At 38.8% G+C, this 27,987-nt stretch overlaps 1 protein-coding gene across 2 annotated transcripts in view; it reads right to left on the bottom strand.

Moving 5' to 3' along the window:
• LOC127794939 (serine/threonine protein phosphatase 2A 55 kDa regulatory subunit B beta isoform-like) overlaps positions 1–27,763 on the bottom strand; it is a 111,734-nt gene extending 83,971 nt beyond the window's left edge. The window contains exons 1-7 of one of the 2 annotated variants that reach the window (XM_052326267.1): positions 27,394–27,762; positions 25,395–25,498; positions 25,103–25,210; positions 24,862–24,981; positions 7,743–7,934; positions 7,560–7,651; positions 7,153–7,271 (exon numbers count right to left, since the gene is read on the bottom strand). In XM_052326267.1, coding sequence (XP_052182227.1) covers positions 7,153–7,271; positions 7,560–7,651; positions 7,743–7,934; positions 24,862–24,981; positions 25,103–25,210; positions 25,395–25,498; positions 27,394–27,487 — 829 coding nt within the window. In that variant the 5' untranslated portion in view covers positions 27,488–27,762. Of the gene's footprint in view, positions 1–7,152; positions 7,272–7,559; positions 7,652–7,742; positions 7,935–24,861; positions 24,982–25,102; positions 25,211–25,394; positions 25,499–27,393 lie in introns of both variants that reach the window. The other variant, XM_052326269.1, reaches the window with a different exon arrangement.
• Positions 27,764–27,987: the final 224 nt, after the last annotated feature.

Raw genomic sequence — 27,987 nt, 5'->3', positions numbered from 1 at the left:
AATAACTCCTTATTGATCTCTTTCACCATAGCCATAGATTTAAAGTGAATATCCACCGAAAGCGCCTTAGATACATCATCCTCTATCAAGAGATAGACGAGTCCCATCTTGGTTATGCACCCATCTTCATAAGCCTCACAATATGACCAATGATCACCCACGTGCAGCCTTTATCTAGGCCCATCGAAACGATGTCAAAACATACCGGTCTTTTTATGAGATGACCGTGACAACCTCAGGTCCAAGGATTAGTTACACCCATCTCGTATGAGAATACCATCAACATATAACCAAAATGGATTCTCATGGCGAGTCATGCCCAGTGACACGTTCTCCAACATTAGTCACATATGTACTTGTCTAGGCATCCCCATGCCTATGGGTGTGAGACTCCCATTGCTATCACATAGCAAAAACATAGTACATACAAGTCTTACCGCAATTGTCAATGTCCATTCTTGACATTGCTACAACTTGGGACATTTAATGATGTCTAGAAACTGTGATACATCATCTCACATCTTTATAGATTAATCACAGTATACATCATATGGACTTCTATCTAGTTTCATTTGGTTATTACAATAATAACAAGAAGCTAATAGAATGACTTCTTGTGAATTTGAACAACTCCTTATTCAAATAATAAGCATGATTACAATTGCCAATGTACAACATGCCCAATCTAATTGGGTCTAGAGCACCTACACTAACAAATACCCATTTGCATCCCACCGATTTTTTCCTTAGGTAAGGTGAGAATTTCACATGTCTTATTCTTCTCTAGGGCACTCATTTTCTCTTTCATAGCTTGCACCTAGTTCCTATCCCTAAATGCCTCTTGTAAGGTTTGAGGAGTGTCAATGGAGTGCAGGGTAGTAAGGAAAGTTTTATACTATGGAAACAATCTATGGGAATATACAAAGTGAGAAATCAGGTGTTGAGTGCATTTTCAGGTTCCCTTCCTAATAGCAATAGGCAAATCCAAATCATGGGAGTATGACTTACCAAATGAAGGAGAATAGGGAGATGTAGTACCTGGAGAATGAGGAGATCCAGTACCTGGTTCTGGTTCCCTTCATGAATCTGCTAAGGTTGAGAAGCAGGTATCTTCTTTCTTGAATATACTTGCAGTGGCTTAGTAGGGTTCAGATCCAGTTGCTGCCCTTCCTGGATATTTTCAGGTTTGGTTTCCATCTCAGGTCGGTTCCAGGCGCTCTTTGGGAAGTTGTGGTGTCAATTTCAGGTTCGGGAGAGGAATCTGTACTCAGGAAGGACTTGGAATTGGAACCAGGAGTATTGGATATGGGAATGCTGTCAAAGAAGGAATTCCCCCTTATCTTCCTCCTGAAATTCTCCCCTTGAAGATAAGGGGTTTGGCCTTCGAAGAATCACGCATTTTCATGAAAGGTGACATCCATAGAGAGAATGAATTTCCTAGTGGGAGGATGACAGCATTTACAGCCTATGATCAGTGACTGCACAAGTCTTCAACAGCGGCAGCTATCACTGCAAATATCAATGGCAACACCATATTGACTGCAATAAGCACAATGATAATGGATTGGGCTTGGGTTCTGATACCAAATCTGATCTAGGGTGAGCGAAAAAGGAGAAGAAACCAAGGAAGAGGCACAAAGAATGTAATCCATAGGAGAAGAAGAGATCGCAAAGAAAACAATTGCAGATCTGAAGCTGAAGAAGAGAGAGAACCAAAAAAAAAGATGCAGAAAACAGCAATAAGCAGTAACAGTAGACAGAATTTTATGCAGAAAGTATGAGACAGGAGGAAAAATAAGAGAGAAGAACCTGACAAAAGAGAAGACAAGTAGTAATAAAGTAATAGAAATAGAACAGATGAGGGAGAAGAGAACAAGCAGGAGGATGATTGCTGAAAATATTGCTGGACATATGCTCAAATTAAGGAAGATTTGTCCTTGATCCTAAAATATTCTAGGAATTAAGTTTTATGTAAATATTATGTAAATATAGTAAGTCAATGATGTAGATTAGGATACTATCAATATTTAGTTTATTTTCTTCCTTTTTTGTTTATAATCCTCCCCTTAAAAGAGGATGTTATTCTTGCTCATTGTAATCAATTAAGACAAATTGTCTTTGATTATTTCTAAGATAGTATCAGAGCTAGATTAAATCCCAGCCATCCATTTCGTGTGAGGCCCTTCTCGCGACTGCCTGCGCCTTCTCTATTGGCCTCTCGATTGGCCACTGATGCTCAAATCCAGCAACTTTTAGCTCTTCCCAGCCGTCGCCGAACTTAAATCTGCTGGTTGCGGCCACCCAAGGTCGTCTTCTTTGTCGCTTCCTCCATTGTCAACTGCCAAGTCGCTTTCTACCTCCTGCGAGTGCAAGTTTCCGCTAGGCGAGTGCAAGTTCACCATTCAGGACGGTGACCCCCACTCCGATTGGGTCGGCTATGTTTGCTTCAGCCACTGTCGATTGCTCACAACCTCTCTACCTTGACCACCTACTACTTGCTGGCATCTTACATCGACAGCAACCAATTTGCAGCCACCTCCCAAATCTTGGTAACCCTGCTTGCTACCTTTCCTTCTTGTTTTTTTTCACTCCCAACGTGATAAGTTATGTCGGAAGTCACTTCTGAAACGACCTTAAACCCTGCTGCTACCATCCAAACAAAACACCCAGCAACCCAACCAAACCATTCTAGCACCCATTTTGTCCAAATCACCATCATTCGTTTAAATGGTGATAATTTTCTTTGCTGGTCTCAATCTGTCCGGATGTATATCCGCGAGCAAGAAAAAATTGGCTACATTATTGGAGACAAGAAGGAACCAGCAATGGATGACCCAGCACACTCTATTTGGGATGCTGAAAACTCTATGGTCATGACATGGATGGTCAATTCCATGGATGAAGATATCAGTTCCAATTATATGTGTTATCCTACTGCAAAGGAATAGTGGGATAATGTAAATCAAATGTACTCTGACCTAGGTAACTAATCTCAAGTTTTTGAGTTAACTCTGAAGCTAGGAGAGATTCGGCAAGGAGATGATTTCGTTACTAAATGCTTTCATTCATTAAAGAGACTGTGGCAAGATCTTGACCTCTTCAACACTTATGAGCGGAAATCTACTGAAGATTGCAACCACCACAAGAAAATGATTGAAGATGGTCGTATTTACAAGTTTCTTGTTGGCCTTAATATTGAGTTCGATGAGGTGCGAGGGAGGATTATTGGCCGATCTCCCCTTCCTCCTATTGGTGAAGTATTTGCTGAGGTTAGAAGGGAAGAAAGCCAAAGGAGTGTCATGCTCGGCAAAAAAACTACTGGTGAGTCAATTGAAAATTCTGCCTTGTTTACTGATACTGCTACCTACAAGGCTGCAAATTTTCCAACATATGAGCAATGAGCAGCCCTAGGTCTGGTGTGACCATTGCAACAAGCCACGCCATACTCGTTAGACTTGCTGGAAAATTCATGGCAAACCTGCCAACTAGAATAACAACAAGCAAGGAGACAAGAGCAATAACCGTGGGGTCCCTACTACGAATGAGGTTAACATAGGTCCCTTCAACAAAGAGTAGATTGATCAACTCTTGAAACTGTTACAATCCAGTTCCTCATTTGGTATTCCTAGTGTTTCCTTGGCGCACACAGGTAGAAAACCTAAAGCTCTTTCTTGTTTACATTCCTCTCCATGGGTTATTGATTCTGGAGCCTCCGATCATATGACTAGTTCTCCTTATTTATTTAATACCTATTCTCCTAGCTCTAGAAATAAAAAAATCAGAATTGTCGATGGTAGTTTTTCATCTATTGTAGGAAAAGGTCTTATTAAACTAACCACAAAAATTAATCTCCATTCTGTTCTTCATGTTCCTAACTTGGCCCGCAATCTTTTTTCTATTAGTAAACTTTGCAAAGATTTTAACTGTCGTGTTACGTTCTTTGAATCCAATTGTGAATTTCAGGACAAGAACTTGAGGACGATGATTGAGCGTGCTAGGATGATTGAAGGTCTTTACTACTTTGATGAAATTTCTTCTGGTAATGAAAAAGCTCAGGGCTTTAGTAGTACTAGTTCAATTCCTGTTCAAGACACAATTATGCTATGGCATCTTAGACTAGGACATCCTAGTTTTGTCTATATGAAACATTTATTTCCTGAATTATTTAGAGGAATGAATTGTTCTTCTTTTCAATGTGAAAGTTGCATCTTGGCAAAAAATCATCGTTCTACATACTTACCAAAACCCTACCAAGCATCCAAACCTTTTTATATAATTCATAGTGATGTTCGGGGTCCATCTAAAATTTCTACTCTATCTGGAAAAAAATGGTATGTTACCTTTATAGACGATCATATCCGTTTGTACTGGGTTTATTTGATGCACAAAAAATCTGAAGTGGAATATTTATTCAAAAACTTTTACACTATGAATGAAAACCAATTTCAAACCAAAATTGGCATTTTACACTCTGACAATGGCACCAAGTATTTCAATGAGTACTTGGGGGATTTTTTGAAAACCAAAGGTATTCACCACCAATCTACTTGTCAGCATACTTCTCAATAAAATGGCATTGCTAAACGTAAAAATCAACATTTACTCGAAGTAGCATGTGCCATCATGTTTTCTATGCATGTTCCAAAATATTTATGGTTCGAATGCTTTGGAAAGGCAGTTACCAGTTATGACTTCCTTCAAAGTCAGGCAAATCACACTATATTTTATAAACACTCAAAGGATGGTAAAGTTGCAATTTTGATTGTTTATGTTGATGACATTATTTTAACTGGTAATAATGAGACAGAGTTAGCAGTCCTCAAGCAGAAACTTGCAAAGGAGTTCCAAATCAAGGACCTAGGGATCCTAAAATACTTCCTTGGAATGGAGTTTGCAAGATCTAAAGAAGGCATCTTTGTCAATCAAAGAAAATATGTTCTTGACCTTCTTAGAGAAACAGGATTACTCGGTTGCAAGGTGTCAAAAACTCCCATTGAGCCTAATGTGAAACTATATGCTGTCAAAACTGAAGAAGTAAAAGACAAGGAACAATATCAGAGACTTGTGGGCAAAATAATCTACTTGTCTCATACGTGACCTGACATTGCTTTTGCAATGACTATGGTGAATCAATTTATGCACTCACCAGGGCCAGAGCATTTTGAAGCGGTCTACAAAATCCTAAGATATCTAAAAGGGACTCCTGGAAGAGGCTTACTGTTCAAGAAATATGGCTACTTACAAGTTGAGATCCACACTGATGCAGATTGGGAAGGAAGTGTTAATGATAGGAGATCTACTTCAGGTTATTGTTCTTTTTGTTGGAGGAAACCTAGTCACCTGGCAAAGCAAAAAACAAAATGTGGTGGCTAGAAGTAGTGCAGAAGCAGAGTTCAGAGCTATTGCTCATGGAATCTGTGAGGGAATGTGGATCAAAAGGATACTTGAAGAGCTGAAATTTCCTCAATCAAAACCTGTAAAAGTCTATTGTGACAACAAGGCTGCCATCTCTATTGCTCATAATCCGGTGTTGCATGATCGTACAAAACATATAGAAGTGGACAAACATTTCATCAAGGAGAAGCTCGATGCTGGAATAATATGCATGCCATATCTTCCAACAACTGAACAAATTACTGATGTTCTAACTAAGGGTCTTCACAAGAAACAATTTGATAAACTTATTGGCAAGCTAGCTGGAAATATGCCCAAATTAAGGAAGATTTGTCCTTGATCCTAGAATATTCTAGGATTTAAGTTTTATGTAAATATGGTAAGTCAAGGATGTAGATTAGGATGCTGTCAATATTTAGTTATTTTCTTCCTTTTTTGTTTATAATCCTCCCATTAAAAGAGGATGTTGTTCTTGCTCATTGTAATCAATTATGACAAATTGTCTTTGATTATTTCTAAGAATGATATATGCAGCAGCAAAGCAGCCAGAGATGATGCAGAAACAAAGAAGAAGAAGGAGAAGAAGACGAAGAAGAAGAGAACATAGGAAAGATGAAAACAACAAAGAAAAGGGTAGAAGGAAGGGAGAGAGAGCTCTAGTTGTATCAAATATTCAATTTTTATTGATTCCAGAAACCATAATTTCAGATTACACTAATAAGCAATATATATAGGCTTCATAAAAGTCCTTAAACAACTAAAACTCTTTTAAAATTTCTCTTACCTAATATGTAACCTAATATCACAAATTATTTTAGACAAACTCCAAAAAGTCTAAAACTAAAATACATTTAGTTAATCACTATATCCTAATCACATTAAAATAGTATCTTTATTTGTTATCATGAGTCCCAAATCATCATGACTTCCAGATATAGATACCAGGATTGCAGTATGCTAGGGGCAGAAATACAGGGTCAGGACGGGTACATAACTTAATATAATAGGCAGTACATGAGGTGGGGGTAGGCTTAGTTGGTACACTATTTGGGGTCATATTACATTCTGAGTATATATCTTGTTTTTAAAAAAAATTAAGACTTATTGAAGTTTTAAATTTTTAATTTATGTTTTAGGAGCAGCAAAAAGGGCCATTTACTTGCAACTTATTATAGTTTTTGTTGATGTTTTAGGAGCAGTGTAAAGGCTCATTTACTTGAAACATATTAGAAATTATGAATTGGGAAACAAAGCTGCGCAAACTGAAAAAGGCCATAAAAAATCTTTGAAGAACAAACAAAATCGCAAGATAATGCAGATTAGTCCCCAGAGGTTCTTTGCCTGTCTCCAGCATCAGTGAAAGCAGGTTGCAACATAAGGCCACGTGCCACTTGTTTACTGGCGCATGGCTGTCATGTGCAGAAACTTGCTGGCGTGTGACATGTGTGATGGACCTGCAACCAACACTGGCAGGCTCGCCTCTCTGTGATCCATGTGAATATGCTTTCATTTTGACAAAAAGGAGATTGTTTGATGACAAATCAAGCTAAAAAGCCCTAAACTTTCAGACATCAATCTGAAAATCCAGATTACAACCTGGGTCAAAAGTGGATTTTATGCCCACGTGAAATGTAACATACTCCTAATTTTAAGTCACCCACTATTGAAATATATTATAACTTAAATTTAGCATGACCGGTCCAAGGCTCAATATCTGTGTTATCAGTAGGGTGAATTACAACACAATGGCATATTTACCTGTAAGATCCTCCATGTGTGAAGGCTTCATGTCAATGATGTTGAAACATTGACCACTGACCTCAAGATTCCACAAGTTTATCCTAAGGTCATCTGCTGAAACAAATGTCTCACCATCACTGCATAAGCATTAGAACACCGGGTCATCTTCGAAAGTAGCAATATTGTTTGAGCCAATTAATTGCTTAATTACAACTGACTTCATGAACCTTCTACAATACCGCATATGCTACCCCAAGTAATTGGATTAACTCAGATTATATAGGCACTAAGAACCCCATGCCAGGGAACTCATGCAAACTCTTCCATTACAGTAGTTAAATCCATAAGAGAAGGAATGAAGTAAAAAACCAGATACAAAGAGAAAATAGATGTAAATTAGCTAAAGATACCAACTCCAACCTTACCTATTATTTGAGATAGAGTTAATATTAAAATCATGGGCATGAGCAAACACCTTCCGACATCTTGAACAAGCAAAATCCCCAATGTTCGCTGCCTATTCCAGAGCAAACTAGCATTATATATTGTTAAACATTGCTACCTTGAAAAGAATCAACCAAGGGTTTCCAAGATACACAAATACCTACCTTGATATGCCCTTGATGAGATGGCAAAGACCTGTTGGCTATTTTTCCAGTCCATTCTAATAAATAACCATTATTGAAAGATGGATTGTGTTGCACACCAACAAAACTCTTTTCAGACAAGAGCACATTTTCCGTGACTACAAATGAATTGGTGTCCATTTCTTTGACTTTCTTCACTTTCTGTTCCTTAACCTTGGTTAAAAAAGAAAAGGCAATAAGTTAGGATAAGTACATAAATTACTAGTAGTAGGATAGAACAACAAAAGTCGTCCGGTCTTACAAATTCTATTAAAGTAAGAGAATATTATATTCATGTCATTATGATGTAGAAGGTATATAATGGGTATATATAGGGGTCTTTGACTATCCTAAAAAAATAATAAAGTCTATAATCAAAAAAGGTAATAACAACCACGGAAAAGATAACAAAGAACATACAAAAAAATTCTAGTAATATTCTAACACACCCCTCCCCCACCCCAAAAAAAAAGAAAAAAAAAGAAACTCAAGAAGCTAAAAAGTTATTGATGAATATCATACAAATAAATATTTTGGGAAACAATATTTTAGGTGTAAAAATAGAAATTAATATTTCTTTATTAGTTTATTTATTTAATTTTTTACATAGTTTCTTTTTATTTCTTTTATTTCCTAGAATCCTAGTTAGAATAGATTTTTATCAATTAGTTTTCTATAAATAATGATATATTATAGAGCAGACATTAATGAATACTAGTGAATAATGATATTTGGTTTGAGTAATTAGAATTACTCTTGTTTCTTTGGTTCAAGTTCTACATTTATTGGTATTAGAGCCAAAATTTTAAAAAATCTCCAACAACAATTCAAGAATTTCAACTCTAATACCAATTGATGCAAAATCTAAACCAAAGAAACAAGAGCAATCTTGATTACTCAAACCAAATATCATTAGTCAATAGTATTCATTGAAGTATGCTTTATAATACATAATTATTAATAGATAACTAATTGATAAAAATCTATTCTAACTAGGATCCCTTGATATAATCTAATTAAGATTATAAAGACAATCCCAATCCAATTAAGATTCTAGAAAATAAACGAAATCAAAAGAAATTTTAGGGAAAAAAAATTAAATAAATGAACTAATAAAACAATATTATAGGAAAAAACATCACCAATCCTTCCATCGCCGATTCACAAACTATGCCCAATCATCTAAAGCCCTCACATAGCATTGGCGTTTATCGACACACACAGCAGTGAAAACCCTAGCCAAAGCAACCATCACCATTGGACTCCTTCCAGAGCCTTGCTGGAGAAGTAGAAAACCATAGCCAACCCTTCTAGAACTTTTCATTATTGATCATGTTGGACCAATCGTCGTTGAAGCATCAGAAGCCTAGAAAAGACCATCTAGAGTTTGTTGCCAAGGCAAAGCTTTTGCTGAAACCTTTCTCACAGTGTCGAACAAGCACAACTTCACAACACTATGTGTATGAATGCTAAGTCCACAACTCCTATAGCTAAATTAATAACTCTTATTAATTCTCAATTATCCACGTTAGCCAACGACTTCCCGAGTTGTGACTTCATCATTCACATAGGGCATATACCTTTTTAAATCTTACTAAGGTCAATAGATTCCATCTTGCGTACTCACCTCCATTCGTATAATTTGGATCATACTCAATAACCACCCTATTAGGGACCCATTTTATTAGACCCGTACAGTGGCATCAAAACATGACACTCCTTATACAAGATAACTGTGGTACCTTAGGACAAGAGATTACTAACACCTGTCGCCACATAGAACTCCCAATTGACATTTAGTAAAAATTATCATTTGGATGTTCTCAAGTTAGGTCATTTAGTGAACTCATTCGCCAATGAGCACCTACACACTTACATTAGTGTTACCACACCAGTAGTCAATAAGATCAACTACCCTCCTTATGAGCATGCATAGTGTGTACCAATCTTAAGGATACTATAGAGGCCCCACACTATAGTCCTATGATGAGGAATAGTTTAAGAATGAAGCATCAGTCATTCAATTTCATTAGTATAATCTCATCATAACCCGATTAACATTGCTACACTCTTTGGGATTCATCTAAATAGGAAAATATAAAGATGAACTTATTGCCAAGTATTAAAAGATAAATACTTTTATTAATCAAAATATATCCGAGATTAAAAAGATATGTAGCCAACTCACAACTCTTATGATTGACTCCTAGATTACAACTCCATCAACAGTATCATCTTTTTTGCAAGGGACTACTCTGGTGCCACTCGGAGAGTCCCTCGCTCTCAAACAACCGATCACATTAGCCCATTTATTTGCCCACGTCAACAGATACGTTGTGCAGTTGGACAATTTACGAACCTGTAATTTGCCAGTCAGGGTAGTGGACCTCACGTATGAACCCTGCTTTCAAGAGTTTGTCAACTTCCTCCTCGATGGCTAGTAGCCTGTCTGGGGTAATATTCCTTTCTTTTGCTTGACAAGCTTGGCTCTGGGCTTTATGTTTTATTGAAGGGAAATTATCTTAGGGTCAATCCCTGGCATATCAATAGATGGCCATGCAAAAATGTCCGCATTTTCCCATAGACACTGTACAATTTCCTATCTTTATTCTATCGACAGTTGGCTTCCTACATAAACTATCTTTTCTTCTTCATTTTCATAGAGTTTGATGGGTTCCAGGACTTCCACATGCTAAGGTTTCAGCTAGTGTTCTAAAAATCGAGCTAGGCGGTTGCTGAGGCGTTAGACGGCCCCTGGCTGCCACGAATATTGGCTAATCGGCCTCCCTAGGCGCCGATCCAATTAACCGGTCGTCAACGGCGCCTAGGCCAATTTCTCTCACTCGTTGCCGCCACCAATAGCCTCTTCGAAAGCTCTCTCTCATCACCGCTACCGCCGCCAATCATCTTTCTTGGCCCTTGATTTCCTAATTTCCCTTGGCCATCGCTCCAGTCATCTCTCTTAGCCCCAATTTCCCTTGGCCCTTGGCCGCTGCCACCAATCGTCTCTCTCATTGTTAGTTGTTCTTCCTTCGCCCTAGCCATCACCCCAGTTTATATATAAACAGATCTATTTATAAATATATTGTTTATATACATAAATATATATAAATTTCTTATTTATATATGTATATATAAGTTTCATTTGTCTTTTTAACTTTGATTTATCAGAAAATAACATGAAATTACATTAAAAATTTAAAAAAAAAAAAAAAGCGTAGCAGTTCACCTAGGCATCCTAGGCACTAGGCCCCAGTTTGGTGCCCGACTAGCGCCTAGCGCGTTTTAGAACACTAGTTTCAGCGATGCTTGTTCTAAAATAGACATGGTTTTTTCAGGTTCATGGGAAACCTCTTTGCCCTTTCCTGCTTTGGTGGATCTATAACAAACTCAGGCCTTCTTTTGGTCACCTCTGACCTGGCCCACACCACTAGGAATTGAAAATTTCAATAGGAGGTAGCCGGGATGTATGACTACCCTCATGTTATTAATGAGCGATATCCTGAGAATGACATTGTAAGCTGTGGACATTGTCTTGATCACCATGAAGTTCACTTGGCGAGTAACGCTGCGAGGATGAGATCCCAGAGTTATCAACAACTACAAAGAACCTGCCACAGGTACTACCTCTACGGTAAAGCTATACAATAGCAAGGAAATGGGTCGGACGCGATCGTAAGCAATGTGCATCTGTTCAAAGCAGTTTCAGTAAATCAAATTGATAGAATTGCCGCTATCCACAGGGATACGATCAATTGGGTGCTTGGCAATTATGGCAAAAACGACGAAGGGGTCATCATGGGGCATAAGTATATTCCCCTGGTCTGTGGGAGTGAAGATGTAATATCCCAAGAGCCCAGAGAATGGTAGTATATATCGAGAATAAGTAAGGAAGGAAACAACACCAGCTGGATACCTTTTGGCTTGAATGTAGGCAAAGAACTCCCGGGTTAAGCGTGTTTGAGCAAGAGAAGCTTAAGGATGGGTGACCCCTGGGAAGTTCGCGTAGACCCATCAGGGTAAATTGTTCCAATCCTTCCTATCGCTCGATGTGGGATGTTACAGGTGGACCAGGTGGTATCAGAGCTGACCCTTGGAGAAGGCGGTCCGATGAGGGCAGGGAGTGGTGCCGAGGCGCGAGGGCCTGAACAAGGAGTGGTTCCTAGCAAACTTCTAGGATGGCAGCCTCCAAATAGGAGAGCTGGGACCAGTTGTAAGGTCGCATGACGAGGACCTCATATGCTCAAGTAGGGAAGAATGTAATACCCCAAGAGCCTAGAGAAAGGTAGTATAAATCGAGGATAAGTAAGGAAAAAAATAATACCAGTTGTATACCTATGTAATACCCCAAGAGTCCAGAAAATGGTAGTATATATCGAGGATAAGTAAGGAAAGAAACAACGCTAGTTGGATACCTTTTGGGCTGAATGTGGATAAAGACCTCCCGGGTTAAGCGTGCTTGAGCTAGGGTAGCTCAAGGATGAATAACCCCTAGGAAGTTCGAGTAAGCCTATCAGGGTAAGTTGATCTGATCTTTCATATCGCTCGATGTGAGATGTTACAGGTGGTATCAAAGTTGACCCTTGAAGAAGGCGGCCTGATAAGGGCAGGGAGTGGCGCCGGGGCGCGAGGGCCTGAACAAGGAGCGGCTCCTGGCAGGCTTCTAGGATGGCAGCCTCCAAAAGGGAGAGCTAGGACCAATTGTAAGGTTGCATGACAAGGACGTCATGTGCTCAAGGGGGGGAGAATATAATACTCCAAGAACCCAGAGAAATGTAGTATATATCGAGGATAAGTAAGGAAAGAAATAATACCAGCTGGATACCTATGTAATACCCCAAGAGTCCAGAGAATGGTAGTATACATCGAGGATAAATAAGGAAGGAAACAACACCAGCTTGATACCTTTTGTGCTGAATGTGGATAAAGAACTCTCGGGTTGAGCGTGTTTGAACTAGGGTAGCTCAAGGATGGGTGACCCCTGGGAAGTTCGCATAGGCCGATCAGGGTAAGTTGATTTGGTCCTTCCTATCGCTCGAAGTGGGATGTTACAGGTGGTATCAGAGCCGACCCTTGGTGAAGGCGGTCCAATGAGGGCGGGGAGTGGCGCCGGGGCTCGAGGGCCTGTACAAGAAGCGACTTCTGGTAGGCTTCTAGGATGGTAGCCCCCAAAGAAGAGAAGATCTGGGACCAGTTGTAAGGTCGTATGACAAAAACGTCATGTGCTTAAGGGGGGGAGAATGTAATACCCTAAGAGCCCAAATAAGAGTAGTATATATCGAGGATAAGTAAAGAAAGAAAAAACACCAGTTAGATACCTTTTGGGTTGAATGTAGGCAAAGAACTCTTGGGTCAAGCATGCTTGAGCTGGGAAAGCTTAAGGATGGGTGACCCCTAGAAAGTTCACGTAGGCCCATCAGGGTAAGTTTTTCCGGTCCTTGCTATCGCTCGATGTGGGATCTTACAGAAGGTGATAGGTTCCTCATCAGGCACCACATGTGCCACAAAGTCTTACGAGCAGAGCTTGGTGCGCATATGATTTTCGGGTCGATGAAGAGTCACCGGCCAAAGTCTCGCCTCCCGAAATAACATGGATATGCTCTCGCGTAGGTTCATTGTCCGCTAGGGGTGTAGAGGTTTCTCCCTCTTAAGGCCCCCTCTGTTGTTCTGGCAGGGCCCTGTATTGCTAATTTCCACCGCCTTGAGGCCATCCCCTCAATAGGCCTCGATCTGTCTTAAGAAATCTATCTTGTTGCGGTGGATTGTTGTGATGGGGTGCCCTCCGATGAGTTGGGGCCAGCATAGGTCAATTTGGGAGGAATTGGTCAATCTTACCCTCCCTGGCCAGCCTTCCAATTTGTTCACAAAAAGTGTGGCAATTTTCCGTTATATAACCCAGATATTGGTGGAATTGGCAGAAAGGTTGTGGGTCCTTCTCTTTTGATTCATTCAAGGATGAGGGAAAGTTGATGAGCCCCGTAAGAGGGATTGTAAGGGTTGTGGGGGCTGGTATCCTAACCAGAGGCGGGGCATATGCTTGGTGGCAATATCTAAGGTAGTCATCAGGCTTGGGAATCTTTATATCAAGTTACCTGCCCCTATCACATGCAAGTTGGCCTCTTTTCTTTGGCCCTTCTTCAGGCTACTTTGGCAAATCACAGGTTCTTAAAATGCCCAACTGTACAACGTATCTATTGGCATGGGCAAATAAGTTGGCCAATGTGGTCGACTGTTTGAGAACAAGGGACTCTCTGAGTGGCACCAGGGTAATCCTTGCAAAAAAGCTAATACTACCACCCTGACCAGTAAATCATGGACCTCCAACATCGCATATCTAAAGCAATCAATGTATTGCCTCAAAGTTTCCTTGGGACCCTATCAAATACTAAGGAGCTAAGTGGGGTCCTTCTTTCTTGAGGCATGAGCTACAAAGGCTGCAACAAACTCCGCTCGTAGGAAGTGATGTTTCCAGAGGGTAATTCACTAAACCAGGCATGGGTGTATTCTGTCAATGACTGTGGGAAACCAAGCACATGGTGGCATCACCCCATTTGTATAGGTACTCCAAGGATTTGAATCGTTGCTCGTGGAGGATAGGGTCCTCTCTGCCACTATACTCAGGCAAGTGCAAGAGTTTAAATTTGTGTAGAAGGGCATGACTGAGCACATCTTTAGAAAAGGGGACCCACCATGGCTGTGCATCGTCGAAGATTGTCCCTGCTACTTTTTTTTTGAAAACATCTTCAATTATCTTTTTGATTTCCATGGCCAAAGAAGTTGGAAGGGATCCTGGTTGAATATCCTACTCAGGCTTGTGTGCTTCTTTAGTCGAGGCCGTGCTTCCCACTGTTTCTTCTCACATAACACTTTCCCTAGTGTTTTTATGCCTCATCACATATAAGACTTCTGCAGTGGGGATTTGTTGTTGCGGTTTCGGGGGAACCAATGGTGGTTGTTGTAAGGGTGCTAAAGTGCTAATGTGAACACCGCCTGAGAAAGGCATTCTAAGGGCTTGAGCTTCTCTTGGGACTGGAAAAAGCACACACAGCAAACCAGATAGATGTTGTAGAGTTTTGGACTTCTCCTCATCACTCTTTCTCAATTCTTCATATCTTTGTTCTATTATTTGGAATTATTAAAGGGACACAATGGAGGATTTTTTTGCTCCAAAGGTTCCAGGTATGTCAACCAGTGCCCAGCCACCTTCAATAGTCCTTGGTTGAGTTGGCTCGGGGGTCAATTGTCTAGAGACCAAGTGTGCGAGAGATGTAAGTGTAGGAGATGTTTGCTTAATAGACCAGTCCTGCACCGGTGGGTGTTGTTCACCAGCTCCCTTGTTTCTTTGGGATGCCATAGGTTCTAGAGAGATGGTCAACAAATGCTCCCCGGTAGTGGCCTCACATTCAGATCCCCTTGTTCGAGTAGACCTCGTTCCCTTAGTCATGAATAATGGCTTCTTGTTCATTCCCACAAACGGCGCCAAATTGTTATTGCCTGACTACAACAATTAAATTTATTTGTCTTGGAAACAACAAGAGAAGAGCTTCCTAAGAGAACAGTGAGGTCCGAAATGCCACTTAGAAGATCAACAAAGGCTTGACTCAATCCGTTCTCCGAGAGAGCTAAGGCTTCGAGGGACCTAAATGAGTCTTCGAGTCTGTTATCCCTAAAGAGTCTTTGAGGGACCAAGATCAAGAGGGTCCTAGAGAGTCTTCGGGGGATGGGCCTGATCAATTCTCGTGGCTGCTGCTCCGGATGGGTCTATAATCAAAGAGACGAACAAAAGGCACGCGGGGATCTTCCCCAAGTGGGCCCTTCAATGCCTAAGTCAAACACTGATGTCCGAAAGTAAATATGCAAAGATGCAAAAGATATGTGAGTTATATGTTAGTTGGGGGTCTTTTGAGGAGTAATCTCCTGATGGGTAGAACGTAGTTCAGAGTCTAAGTCTTCGGGACCAAGGTCTCAAAGAGAAGGTGTGAGTCTAAACAGGTTGCAAAAAGATCCTTTTGCTATGGAATGAGCAGGTATTTATAGATACCTGATGGTGGGACCCACGTAGCATGTGGTATGTGGATGGGAGTCCGCCAACTCTCTGAGGAAGATGCGTCGAGCGAAGTCGAAGGGCCTGGAGATATCTTCTGGGTGAAAGTACCCCAATGAGTGTTTCCAGGGTCTTCAAAGCCACCAAGTAACTTAGGCCCGAATGACTCAAGGTGAGTCTTCAGGTTATGCAATGCTGAGGCTTGACCACCCTGGAAGACTCTCTAGAGGCTCCGGGGGACTCTCACCCCAGGAGACTCTCGGGAGTCATCCGAATCTTCGAGCATACATAGGTTATTTTCTATGAACTTTGGTTTTTCTAAGGCACCCCACAACACAGCTAGTTTTCAGGTTGTTAGTATTCTCTACAAATGATGCTCCTGTCCACTTCAAAATCAATTGTTTATACCAAGAATTTTCATATGGGAGCTTACCTTTTTGTCTATTAGTCCTAGAGTATAATATAAGTTCTGAGTCAATGATATTATGTATCAAATAAGTGCTAATTTATATACATGCCTTAGATATGGGACCATATTGAGTTAAAATTAGTTATCTTCTATCTTATTTTTTCATATCTTGGAAGAATATGACGTAAATGTGTAGAAAATATTTAGGAGAAAGGAAAAACTCTCCCTTTTCATTCGTGCATAGGATGTATATATACATATGAGTACAAGACATCTACCTCGTATAGAAGTCTATTCTATTTACAAGATATCTATGTTATTTAAAATACAAACTAGTTATCTCTAAATTTTAGGAATATAATTTAAACTAAATTATATAAACTTAATTATCTTCTTTTCGCTCTATCTCTAACTTCCCTAGAATTTCGGATCCTCATCTTTGCAATATTCTCGACCTATTGGCCTCCCGATCTCTTATTTCCACACTCCCCCTCAAGCTGGGCTAAATATGTTATTTAAGTCAAGCTTGCAACTTAATTCATCAAATACTCTTCTTGGTAGAGCCTTAGTGAGAATGTCAGCTACTAGACTGCTAGTAAGAGTGTAGCTTAACTTGAATACCCTTTCTTCTATCTTTCTTTGATGAAATGCCTATTAATCTCCACATGTTTTGTCCAGTCATGATGAACCGAATTTTTTGCAATACTAATAGCCAATTGGTTATCACACAATACTTGTACCGGCTTTGTCATAGGTATTTGTAATTCTTGAAGTAGCCTTCTTAACCATATTCCTTCACAAATCCTTGAGCCATAGCTCTAAACTCAGCCTTCGCACTGCTTCTAGAGACAACAGATTGTTTCTTGCTACGCCAAGTAAATAGATTTCCCCATACAAATGAACAATATCCAGAAGTTGATCTTCTATCTAGGATTAACCCATCCCAATCAGCATCACTATAGATTTTTATCCTTCAGTTTGCCATTTTCCTGAACATTAATCCCTTGCCTAGAGTTAATTTTAAGTACCTTAGGATGCGATAAACTGCTTCCAAATGCTCTTCTTTGGGATCATTCATGAATTGACTTACAATGCTCACAGAAAAGCCTATATTCGGTCTAGTATGTGACAAGTAAATGAGCTTTCCCACCAACCTTTGATATCTCCCTTTGTCAACTGGAGTGCTTTCTTTGCCAATGTCTAATTCTGTCGTAGATTCTATAGGAGTATCTATTGGTTTGCAACCCAACATCCCTATCTCATTTAGGAGATCAAGGATATACTTCATTTGGGAGACTAAAATCCCTTCTTTGGACCTTGCAACTTCCATGCCTAAGAAGTATCTTAGACTTTCAAGATCCTTAATCTCAAATTCCATTGCAAGTACATCTTTAAGCTTTTGATTTCAAAAATATTATTTCCTGTAACAATGATATCATCCACATATACAATAAGAATAGAAATTTTACCTTCCAAGGAGTGCTTGATGAATAAGGTGTGGTATGCTTGGCATTGATTGTATCCATGCTTCTTGACTGCCCTTGTAAATCTCTCAAACCAAGCTCTCAGGGATTGTTTAAGTCTATAGAGTGATCTCCTTAGCTTGCATACTTTGTTTCTTGTAAGCTTAGTTTCAAATCCATGGGGAATTTCCATGTAAACTTCCTCTTCTAAATCTCCATTTAGGAATGCATTCTTTACGTCTAACCGGTGCACAGGCCAATCCAAATTTGTTGCTAGGGACAACAAAACTCTGATGGTATTTAGCTTTGCCACAAGGGCAAATGTTTCTTGGTAATCGATACCATAGGATTAGGTGAAGCCCTTTGCCACTAGTCGGGCTTTAAACTCGTCGATCCTTCCATCCTCCCTGCATTTTACTGTAAGAACCCATTTGCAACCCACGTGATTCTTTCCAGGAGATAAATCAATGATATTCCATGTCTCATTTTTTTCCAAAGCCTTGATGTCCTCAAGGACAACCTCCCTCCACTTAGGATGTTGAAAAGCCTCTTGAATAGTGTTGGGAACTTGCACTTTATCCACATTTAAAACAAATGTGCTAAAATTGGGTGAGAGACCCTTGTATGAGATATAGTTTTGTATAGGATGTTGTGTTTATGATCTTACTCCCTTTCTCAAGGTAATAAATCCTCATCATCAATAGAAGCAGTCTTAGAATTTTCACCAGTGGTTGTATTCCTTCCCCTTATTATCACCAGATCTGAATTTGGGTTAGCCTCTCAATCAGTCCTAGGGCATGTTCAGTCCTCACTTTCCTTATGTTTAAACTGTCTCCAAGAATAAAATTGGAATCCCTTGATAGGAGAAGGAGAATGGTTGATCGAAGAATTAGAATCTAGTTACTGGCAGGGAGCTAGTTATCAGTAGGGAAAGATAGAATATCCCAAAACTGATATTCTGAAGAGTTATTTTAAGTGTTTTGAGTGTTCTCCCCTGAATATTAGATTTGGGATAATAGGGTTGATGCTCAGAAAAGGTTACATCCATAGAGGTGAAGAATTTTTGAAGCTCGTGAGAGTAGCCTTTGTAACCTTTTTGATGAGGAGAGTAGCCTAGGAAGATGTATTTGATGGACTTAGGATTAAGCTTGCTTCTAAGGTAGTTGTGAACATGAACAAATGCACAACAACCAAAAATTTTTAGAGGAATTTGTGAAAGAATCCGAGTGTGAGGAAAGGAAGTGAGGAGAAGTTGACTAGGAGTTTGATGCTTTAGGATGCGTGAGGGCATTCTATTTATACAGTACGTGGCCGTAAGGATAGCCTCACCTCAAAAATGTTTGGAGACATTAGTAGAAAATAATAGGGATCTTGCCACTTCTAACAGGTGTCGGTTCTTTCATTCAACAACCCCATTTTGTTGGGGGGTATTGACACATGAGCTTTGATGTATAATGCCTTGATGGGAGAGATAATGACCAAGAATAGAATTAAAGTATTCTTTGCCATTATCAATCCTTAGGATCTGAATTTTGGCATTAAATTGTTGTTGCACCATTGAATGAAAGGTTCGGAAAATAGGACCAACTTCAAATTTATCTTTCATAAGAAATACCCAAGTAAGGTAAGTACGATCATCAATAAAGGATATGAACCAACGAACCCCTGTAATATTTTTAACCCTCAAAGGCCCCCACACATCACTATGAATCAAAGAAAAATGGTAAGATGAAGTATAGGTCTGACTGGGATAAGGCTTTCGAATATGTTTAGAGAATTGACAGATTTCACATTGCAACATATGTGGGTCTTGATTCTCAAACAATGAGGGAAATAGTTTTTGGAGGTAAACAAAATTAGGATGTTCTAGTCTATAGTGCCATAACATGATTGCACTATTATTGTTAGAATGAAAATTAGAGAGACAAACAAAGGATTTAGTGGAGGAACAATTGCTAAAATGAGCAAGTTTATTGCTGGAAGTAGTCCCTTGAAGGATGTAGAGTCTCGAACATACCTTAACACTACCAATCGTCTTCCCCAAAATCCAATCCTAAAATTCACACTGATTTTGTGAGAATTTAACCAAACAATCATGATCAGTAAACAACTTACTAACTAATAATAGGTTACAATCTAGATTTAGCACCAAGAGTATAGAATTTAAGGTATGATTTGTAGATACAGCCACTGAATCTATTCCAGCCACCATTGACAATGAGCCATCAGCAATTCTTACCATCCAATCTTGCTTGCATGGTTGAAATCTAGTTAGTAGATTAGTATCTCCAGTCATGTGATCTAAAGCCCCTGAATCAACAACCCATACAGTAGAAAAATTACTCTTAGCAGTCAAGGCATGCAAGGTGTTACCTTTATGAGCTATAGAGCCGGATGCCAATGTAGGAGACTAAGAAATCTAGGTCTTGCCAAACATATTTTGAAGCCATTCCATCCGTTCTTTGCTAAATAGGTTAGGTGATAGGGTTGTTGTGGTTTCCTCTGTGGAGGCTGAGGTACCTCTACTCTTCCTTTCATGGGCTGGCTTCCAATCAGGTGGCTTCCCATGGATTTCCCAACAAGTATCCTTAGTGTGACCTATCTTGTGATAGTGATCACACCAAGCACGCCCCTTCTTTTGTTTAACTGAAGTTTGATGGCTTCCCCGGGTGATTAAAGTCGATTGCTCCAAGGTCGGGTTTGTAGGCTTCAGCATGACTTTCATCCGACTTTCCTCCCTTCAAACTTCCACAAACGCCTCTCTAAGACTTGGCAGAGGCTTTGTACCAAGAATTCTCCCTCTTACTCCATCTAGGTTTTTGTTCAAACCTATGAGAAACTTGTATAGTCTCTTCTTTTCCACAATTTGCTTGTACATTACTGAATCAACTGTACACTTGCATTGGATAGTATCACACTTATCCAATTGAAGCCAATACTTGTTTAAGGAGTTAAAATACTGTGTAACATGGGAATCTCCTTGCTTTAAATCATCAAGCATGCTCTTTATCTCAAATAATTCAGAGGTATTCTCAATATGTGAGTAGGCTTCCCTAGCCGCTACCCAAATCTCTTATGCAAAGCCATAAAGAAGAAAATTCTCACCTATTTTGTTCGTCACAGAGTTGATGAGCCAAGACATCACCATATTATTTTCGGACTTCCAAGCTTTGAACCCTGATTCTGCTTCTCCTAGTTTGGTTGTGGCTTTGGTTAAGTAATCATCTTTTCCCTTGCCGCATATGAACATCAACACTAATTGTAACCATTGAAGATAGTCTTGACCATTTAGCTTGTACCTCGTAATGGTGAACATGTTGTTGTTGTCAATGGTTCCAGGGTGGTTATTTGGTAGGGGAATGATCTCGGAGGATTGGCTACTTCTGTCAGCCATTGTGAATAATGGCAAAACTGGTAGGTACAGGTAGAAGGGAGCTGGATTATGTGGCGGCTAATCCCTTAGGGTTTGATAATAGGAGGAAAAACAATCTTGCTCTGATACCATGTAGAAAATAGTTAGGAGAAAGGAAAAAACTCTCCCTTTTCATTCGTGCATAGGATGTATATATACATATGAGTACAAGACATCTACCTCCTATAAAAGTCTACTCTATTTACAAGATATCTAAGTTATTTAAAATACAAACTAGCTATCTCTAAATTTTAGGAATACAAACAACAACAACATATCCAGCCTTTATCCCACTATGTGGGGTCGGCTACATGAATTCTAGACTTCCATGTATTTCTGTCTTTTGTCATATCCTCATTTAGATCCATATATTTCATATCAAATTTTAATGTCTCTCCTAAAGTCTTCTTGGGTCTACCTCTACCTCTTTTTGTGACTAATTGTTCCATTTCATCAACTCTTCTCACAGGAGCGTCTCTTAGTCTCCTTCTCACATGACCAAACCATCTTAGTCTAGTCTCTCTCATCTTCTCCTTGATTGGCACTACTCCTACCTTATTACGAATAACTTCATTTCTAATTTTATCATTTCTTGTATGTCCGCACATCCATCTTAACATCCCCATCTCCGCTACACTCGTCTTTCGCTCATGCTGGTATTTGACTGCCCAACATTCTGAGCCATACAGCAAGACTGGTCTTATAGCTGTCCTATAAAATTTTCCTTTCAATTTTAATGTGATTTTACCATCACATAACACCCCCGATACATTTCTCCATTTTAGCCAACCTGCCTTAATTCTATGTGCGACATCCTCATGGATTTCTCCATCTTTTTGAATCACTGATCCCAAATATCGAAAATGGTCTTTTCTTTGTAAGATTTGGTCTTCTAATTTTATTATAACATCATCCACTCTTGCATTTTTACTAAATTTGCATTCCATATATTCTGTTTTCTTTCTACTTAATTTAAATCTCTTAGATTCTAAATTGTTTCTCCACAACTCAAACTTAGTGTTCACTCCTTCTTTTGTTTCATCCACCAACACTATGTCGTCTGCAAATAGCATGCACCATGGCACATATGTCTGAATATCTTTAGTGAGTTCATCCATTACTAGGGCAAATAAGTATGGACTTAGTGCAGAACCTTGATGCAATCCTATTGTAGTTGTAAATGGTTCAGTATCCCCTCCGCATGTTCTGACCCTTGTCTCAACACCATGATACATGTCCTTAAGGGCTTGTATATAGGCTATTTTGACTCCTTTCTTCTCTAAAACCCTCCATAATACTTCTCTAGGGACCCTATCATAGGCCTTTTCTAGATCTATAAACACCATATGTAGGTCCTTCTGATGATCTCGATACCTTTCCATTAGACGCCTCAGTAAATATATAGCTTCCATTGTTGACCTACCAGGCATGAAACCAAACTGATTTTCTGACACCTTTGTTTCCTTTCTGAGCCTCTGCTCTATTACTCTCTCCTAGAGTTTCATGGTATGACTCATTAACTTAATTCCTCTATAATTTTCACAATTTTGAACATCTCCTTTGTTCTTGTATATAGGAACCAAAGTACTCTTCCTCCACTCATCTGGTATCTTTTTTGATTTAAGGATGGCGTTAAATAGTTGCGTTAACCAGGAGATGCCCTCTTCTCCCATGCATTTCCATGCTTCTATTGGTATATTATCTGGTCCCATTGCCTTATGATTTTTCATCTTTTTTAATGCTTGCCTTATTTCATTTGAACTTATGCGTCGATAGAATGTGTAGCTCACATTCCCTTCGGAGTTACTAAGATATCCCAACCTAACTCTTGTGTCACCACCATCATTGAATAATTTTGTGAAATACTCCTTCCATCTCTCCTTAATCGCTCCCTCATTTACTAAAACATTTTGATTGTCATCTTTTATGCATTTCACTAGATTTAAATCTCGTGTTTTTCTTTCTCTTGCTTTAGCTAATTTATATATATCCCTTTCTCCATCTTTTGTATCAAGTCGTTTATATAGATTCTCATATGCTTTTGACCTTGCTTCACTAACAGCTTTTTTTGTTGCCTTTTTTGCTTCTTTATAATTTTTTTGATTTTCTTCATTGTTACATTGATATACCGCCTTATAGCAAGTGTTCTTATTTTTAATTTTCAATTGTACCTCTTCATTCCACCACCAAGACTCCTTAAGGTTAGGGGCTCTACCATTTGTCTCTCCAAGGACTACATTTGTCGTGCTTCTCAGAGCATTAGCCATTTCTTTCCACATTTGGTTTGTCTGTCTTTCTCCATTCCATTCCCTTCTATCCCTTAATTTTTCTTTGAAGATTAGTTGTTTCTCCCCTTTTAAATTCCACCACCTGATTCTTGGATTTTGTTTTATGTGATTTTTTCTCTTCCAATTTCTTACTTGGACGTCAAGTACTAAAAGTCTATGTTGAGTAGTCAAACACTCTCCCGGTATCACCTTACAATTCCTACAACATAACCGATCCTCTTGTCTCATGAGGAAGTAATCTATTTGGGTGCTTGAAGTGATATTTTTATATGTGATTAAGTGTTCGCCCCGTTTTTTGAACCTAGTATTGGTTATAATGAGCCCATATGCCATAGCAAAATCTAGGATAGATTTACCCTCATTATTAATTTCCCCGAATCCATACCCTCCGTGTACCTCTCTATATCCGTTTCCGTCTCTACCCACGTGCCCATTTAAGTCACCTCCTATAATCACTTTCTCTCCTCTTGGTATCATTTGTATGAGTCCCTCTAGGTCCTCCCAGAATTTTGCTTTTATCTCATCACCTAACCCCGCTTGTGGTGCATATGTACTAAAGATATTCATAGTCATTCTTCCTAGACTAATCTTCACCATAATAATTCTATCCCCTATTCTCTTTACATCCACTACCTCATCTATTAAGCTTTTATCCATAATAATCCTCACTCCATTTTTCGCTCGATCAGTTCCTGTGTACCATATTTTATATCCAGCTTCTGATAAAGTTTTTGCTTTTTTCCCTACCCATCTCGTCTCTTGAAGGCACATAATATTAATTTTTCTCCTAATCATCACATCCACCACTTCCATAGCTTTGCCTATTAATGTTCCTATGTTCCATGACCCAATCCTTAATCTATGATTTTGTTTTTGGCCTTGACTTTGGATTTGATTTTGTTTTTGGCCTTGACTTTGAATTTGATTTTGGTTTTGGTTTTGGTTTTGATTTTGGTTTTGATTTTGATTTTGATTTTGGACTAGCTTCTTTACCCACATCCGTCCAAGCAAATACGGGAACCCTTGCTCATTTATCACTACATCCGGGCGCCGATGCAGCGGCCCTAACTCACTTGTCACTACACGGGGGCAGTGTAGCGCGTCGCTATGAAGGGTTACGCCCACACCCAAACAATTTTTCATAATTTGTCTAGAGTTCATGTTTTGGATCCGACTAAGTTTTACGTTGGCTGTCGGCTACCTAACACAACCCTCCTTCTTTTCCCTCTATCTCTAACTTCCCTAGAATTTCGGATCCTCATCTTTGCAATATTCTTGGCCCGTTGGCCTCCCGATCTCTTATTTCCATAAAATAATTTATGAATTCTTTAGTTATCCCCATGATCAAACAGTATGGCAAAAAGGGAAAAAGCAAGGATCAAAATTCTTCCACCAAAATTTTACAAAACTATTTTATTCAAAAACAGATCTAAAACAAAGGTAAAATTATTAACATTCATATTTTTTATTCCAACAATTCCATACCTTCCACAGTTTTATTGTCTTATCATTTGTTGAAAGAATAAACAGTGATCCATTAGGTGTTGTGCACCATCTCACTTTGTTGATCCTCTCTTCAATCTCCAAACTCTTCAGATAATCAAACTATATAAAAGAGAAATTGATCACATTCTATAATACACATAGAAAGCCAAATATACACAATTTCAATCAAAACAGTCAAACTACAACTTCTATGTTAGAAATAATAATCCAAAAGGCAGACCTCAGGCTCATGACTCTGAAATTCAGTTTTATATTGGAATTCAGGATGCTGTCTGTCCACAAAATTCAGTTGTTCCAACTCATTTGGAGTGTAGCGCTCCCTTAAAACCTAACAAAAGAAAATAAACATAAATAAATATTTTCAATCTTCTCATAAATAAATGGAACTTTGGGTCTTTTACACAGGTGCACACACACATACAGAGAGAGAGGTCCAAACTGAATTTAAAACTCTTGCCAGGTAAATTTTATAAACAAAAGTTGAAACACTTGAATAGATGCACCATTCTCACATTTTTATTAGCCTTCCTTTCAAAAATTACAACACGACCGCCTTTATCTCCAACTGCAAGATAATCACCACTCTTGTCGAATTCAATTGTAGATATGATGTCAACTAGAAGAAGAACCAACATTTAGCAATAATTCCATAATGATATAATGCTAAAGAAATTTATGGAAAGATAAAAAAAAAAATCAAAACCAAAAACAGTTCCAAGGAGTAGACTAAGATCAATAATATTTCAATCATTCCCTTGTATGGTTGTCATTTTTTAATCCAGCAAGTTTTCCCAGCTATAACATTGCAGGCAGCAGAACAAAGGATAAGTTTGTCTTAGCAGCCCATCAAACCACATCACTCATGAAAGCTAAACAACTACTTTCTTTTTTCCATCCTTCTTTACCTCTCTCAGTCTTTCTTCTTCTTCTTTTTTTCCCTTCAAAAGTTTAGGTTCATAGTGCTTGAGTAGCAATAATAGAAATTAGAAACTAGAAATTTAGTTGGCATCTACAATAACAGTAGTTCACACCCACTCAACATGCCAAAAGAGTCTAATAGAATGAGGTGGCATGCGCTTTGAGACAACCTAAAATGGCAACTTGGAAATTCCACCATTCACATAAACAAGAAGAGTAAGAAATACACTCATTAGAAAAGGGGGATACATCAGCTAAGAAGCACAAGCATAGATCTGTATACAAGATGTGATTCTTCACAGCAAATTAGCAGGATACACCAAAGTATTATAATTTTGTTAACTTGTTTACAAACATAACTACAGCAATGAACCAAAACAAAAGGTAAAATATTTAACTTCTATAGTCAATAAATTATCCACCAAAAATAGAAGAACTCAAAAGGTCAAAGAGAAAAAAAAATTATTGCATCTAATGTTCATCAAAAACCAAAGAGAAGGAAGCATCAAAGTTGCAGTGACCCAACTTTTAGTCAAGTAATCATCTTCAGGCACATTTATTTAATATGGATTTTCATGTGCTTGACACGTTATTGCCATTGGACGAACATTATCAATAAATATGTAGCCTAATAAATCAGATGACAGACTAACTTTATACACTCACTAATACTGGACAAGTACAAATCATCACAGAGCTACATATGGCAGACTGTCAGTCAGATGAAAAAATTTACAGGCTATATTTTTAATATCAGTAAGATGGTTGTGACAGAAAGGTCAGTAGTTAATATTTAACTGGAAAAAAAATGACAGGAAGTTCCTTCACATATGACATTCCATAATAAAAAATGTAGGCTAATGAACTCATAGAGACAAGAAGAAACCCCATCCTGGAGAGACATTATAGAGTTGGGTTTCAAAGAAGTGGATCAATGACTACTCTTTACAACTGTTTCATGAATTTTTGTAGGATTGACTTTGATCAAGCCAAATATTGGATAAATGTCATTCTGCATCAATCATTCTATTGGCATCATGACCTGAAATTAGAGCATAACTCAAATAAATTACAAACAGAGATATGAGTTCCTAGATAAAGAAGTTAATTTTATCCAGTCAAGATGTCATCATGCAGAAAAAGTCGCCTACTCATCTAAGCCGTCTTTTGCTAGTTGGCTCAGCTACATGGGTACCTTTTTCTCCATTCCGCTCTGTCAAAGCATAATTTCAAATGAACTCCATTTGTATCATCTCTTCCAACTCAACTAAATTTTCGCTTAGCATGCATGAAAAAACAAGGATAAAGGTAACTAAGCCAGTTAAAGACTGCATTATTAACGGCTGTGATGTTATCCCGAGTCATATGAACTCGGGAAACGCAATCCCAAACTGAACTAATCGTATAGTCCTACTGAATACTGGATAACCCCATGACAGTTAAACTAACGTGGATACATATTTTGTTGGAAACAGCTCAAATCCATCACCATTCGACTACGGCGCAATAAAGTGAGTTTACAATTGTGTATTTCAGAAGAGCACGCGGAATCACAAATAACCGAGTACTCATCGATGAGTTAGAAACCCTAACCATCTTGAACTTCCTCTCCCGGGCTTCGTTCGCCGAAGACCTGAGAGAACTTCCAATCCAAGGCGGAAGGAGAAGCGCCAGTGCTGAAAGTCATGGGGCCGAAGACCTGAGATAACTTCCAATCCGAAGCGGAATGGCTTAACTACGAAGTTGCGTCGTCCGAGCTCAATGAAGAGATAGCCATTAAAGCGTATCGCAATTGCTGAGTGTAAACAGAAGGAGACAAACACTCTCAAGTGAGATTCAGATTCTGATTCCTCGTTTTCTCTTATCCACTCGATTTTCCCGGGAAAATTTTCTCGGTCACTCGGCAGTCGCCATTTGCTGCCCGCAAGAGTAAAATTTTCTTTTCCCCGGTACGGACAGAATTTATACTCGCGGAAGAAAAATTTTAGGCGCTTCACCAAATGGCAAAATCTTTGTATATATGATTAAAAAATATTATTATTTAATTTTAAAATATTATTATTTAATTTTATTTAACAAGTAACTTTTGCCGGAATTTTTATACTTTGGTTACTTCATATTTTTTGTGATCAATTAAATACTTAAATTTACAATTTTGATTCAATTTCATACAAATAAAATTAGGTC

This window comes from Diospyros lotus, chromosome 2 (assembly GCF_014633365.1).
Source record: "Diospyros lotus cultivar Yz01 chromosome 2, ASM1463336v1, whole genome shotgun sequence".
NCBI lineage: Eukaryota > Viridiplantae > Streptophyta > Magnoliopsida > Ericales > Ebenaceae > Diospyros > Diospyros lotus.
The sequence above is the reverse complement of the archived record's forward strand: the minus strand, read 5'-3'. Positions and strand labels throughout refer to the sequence as shown.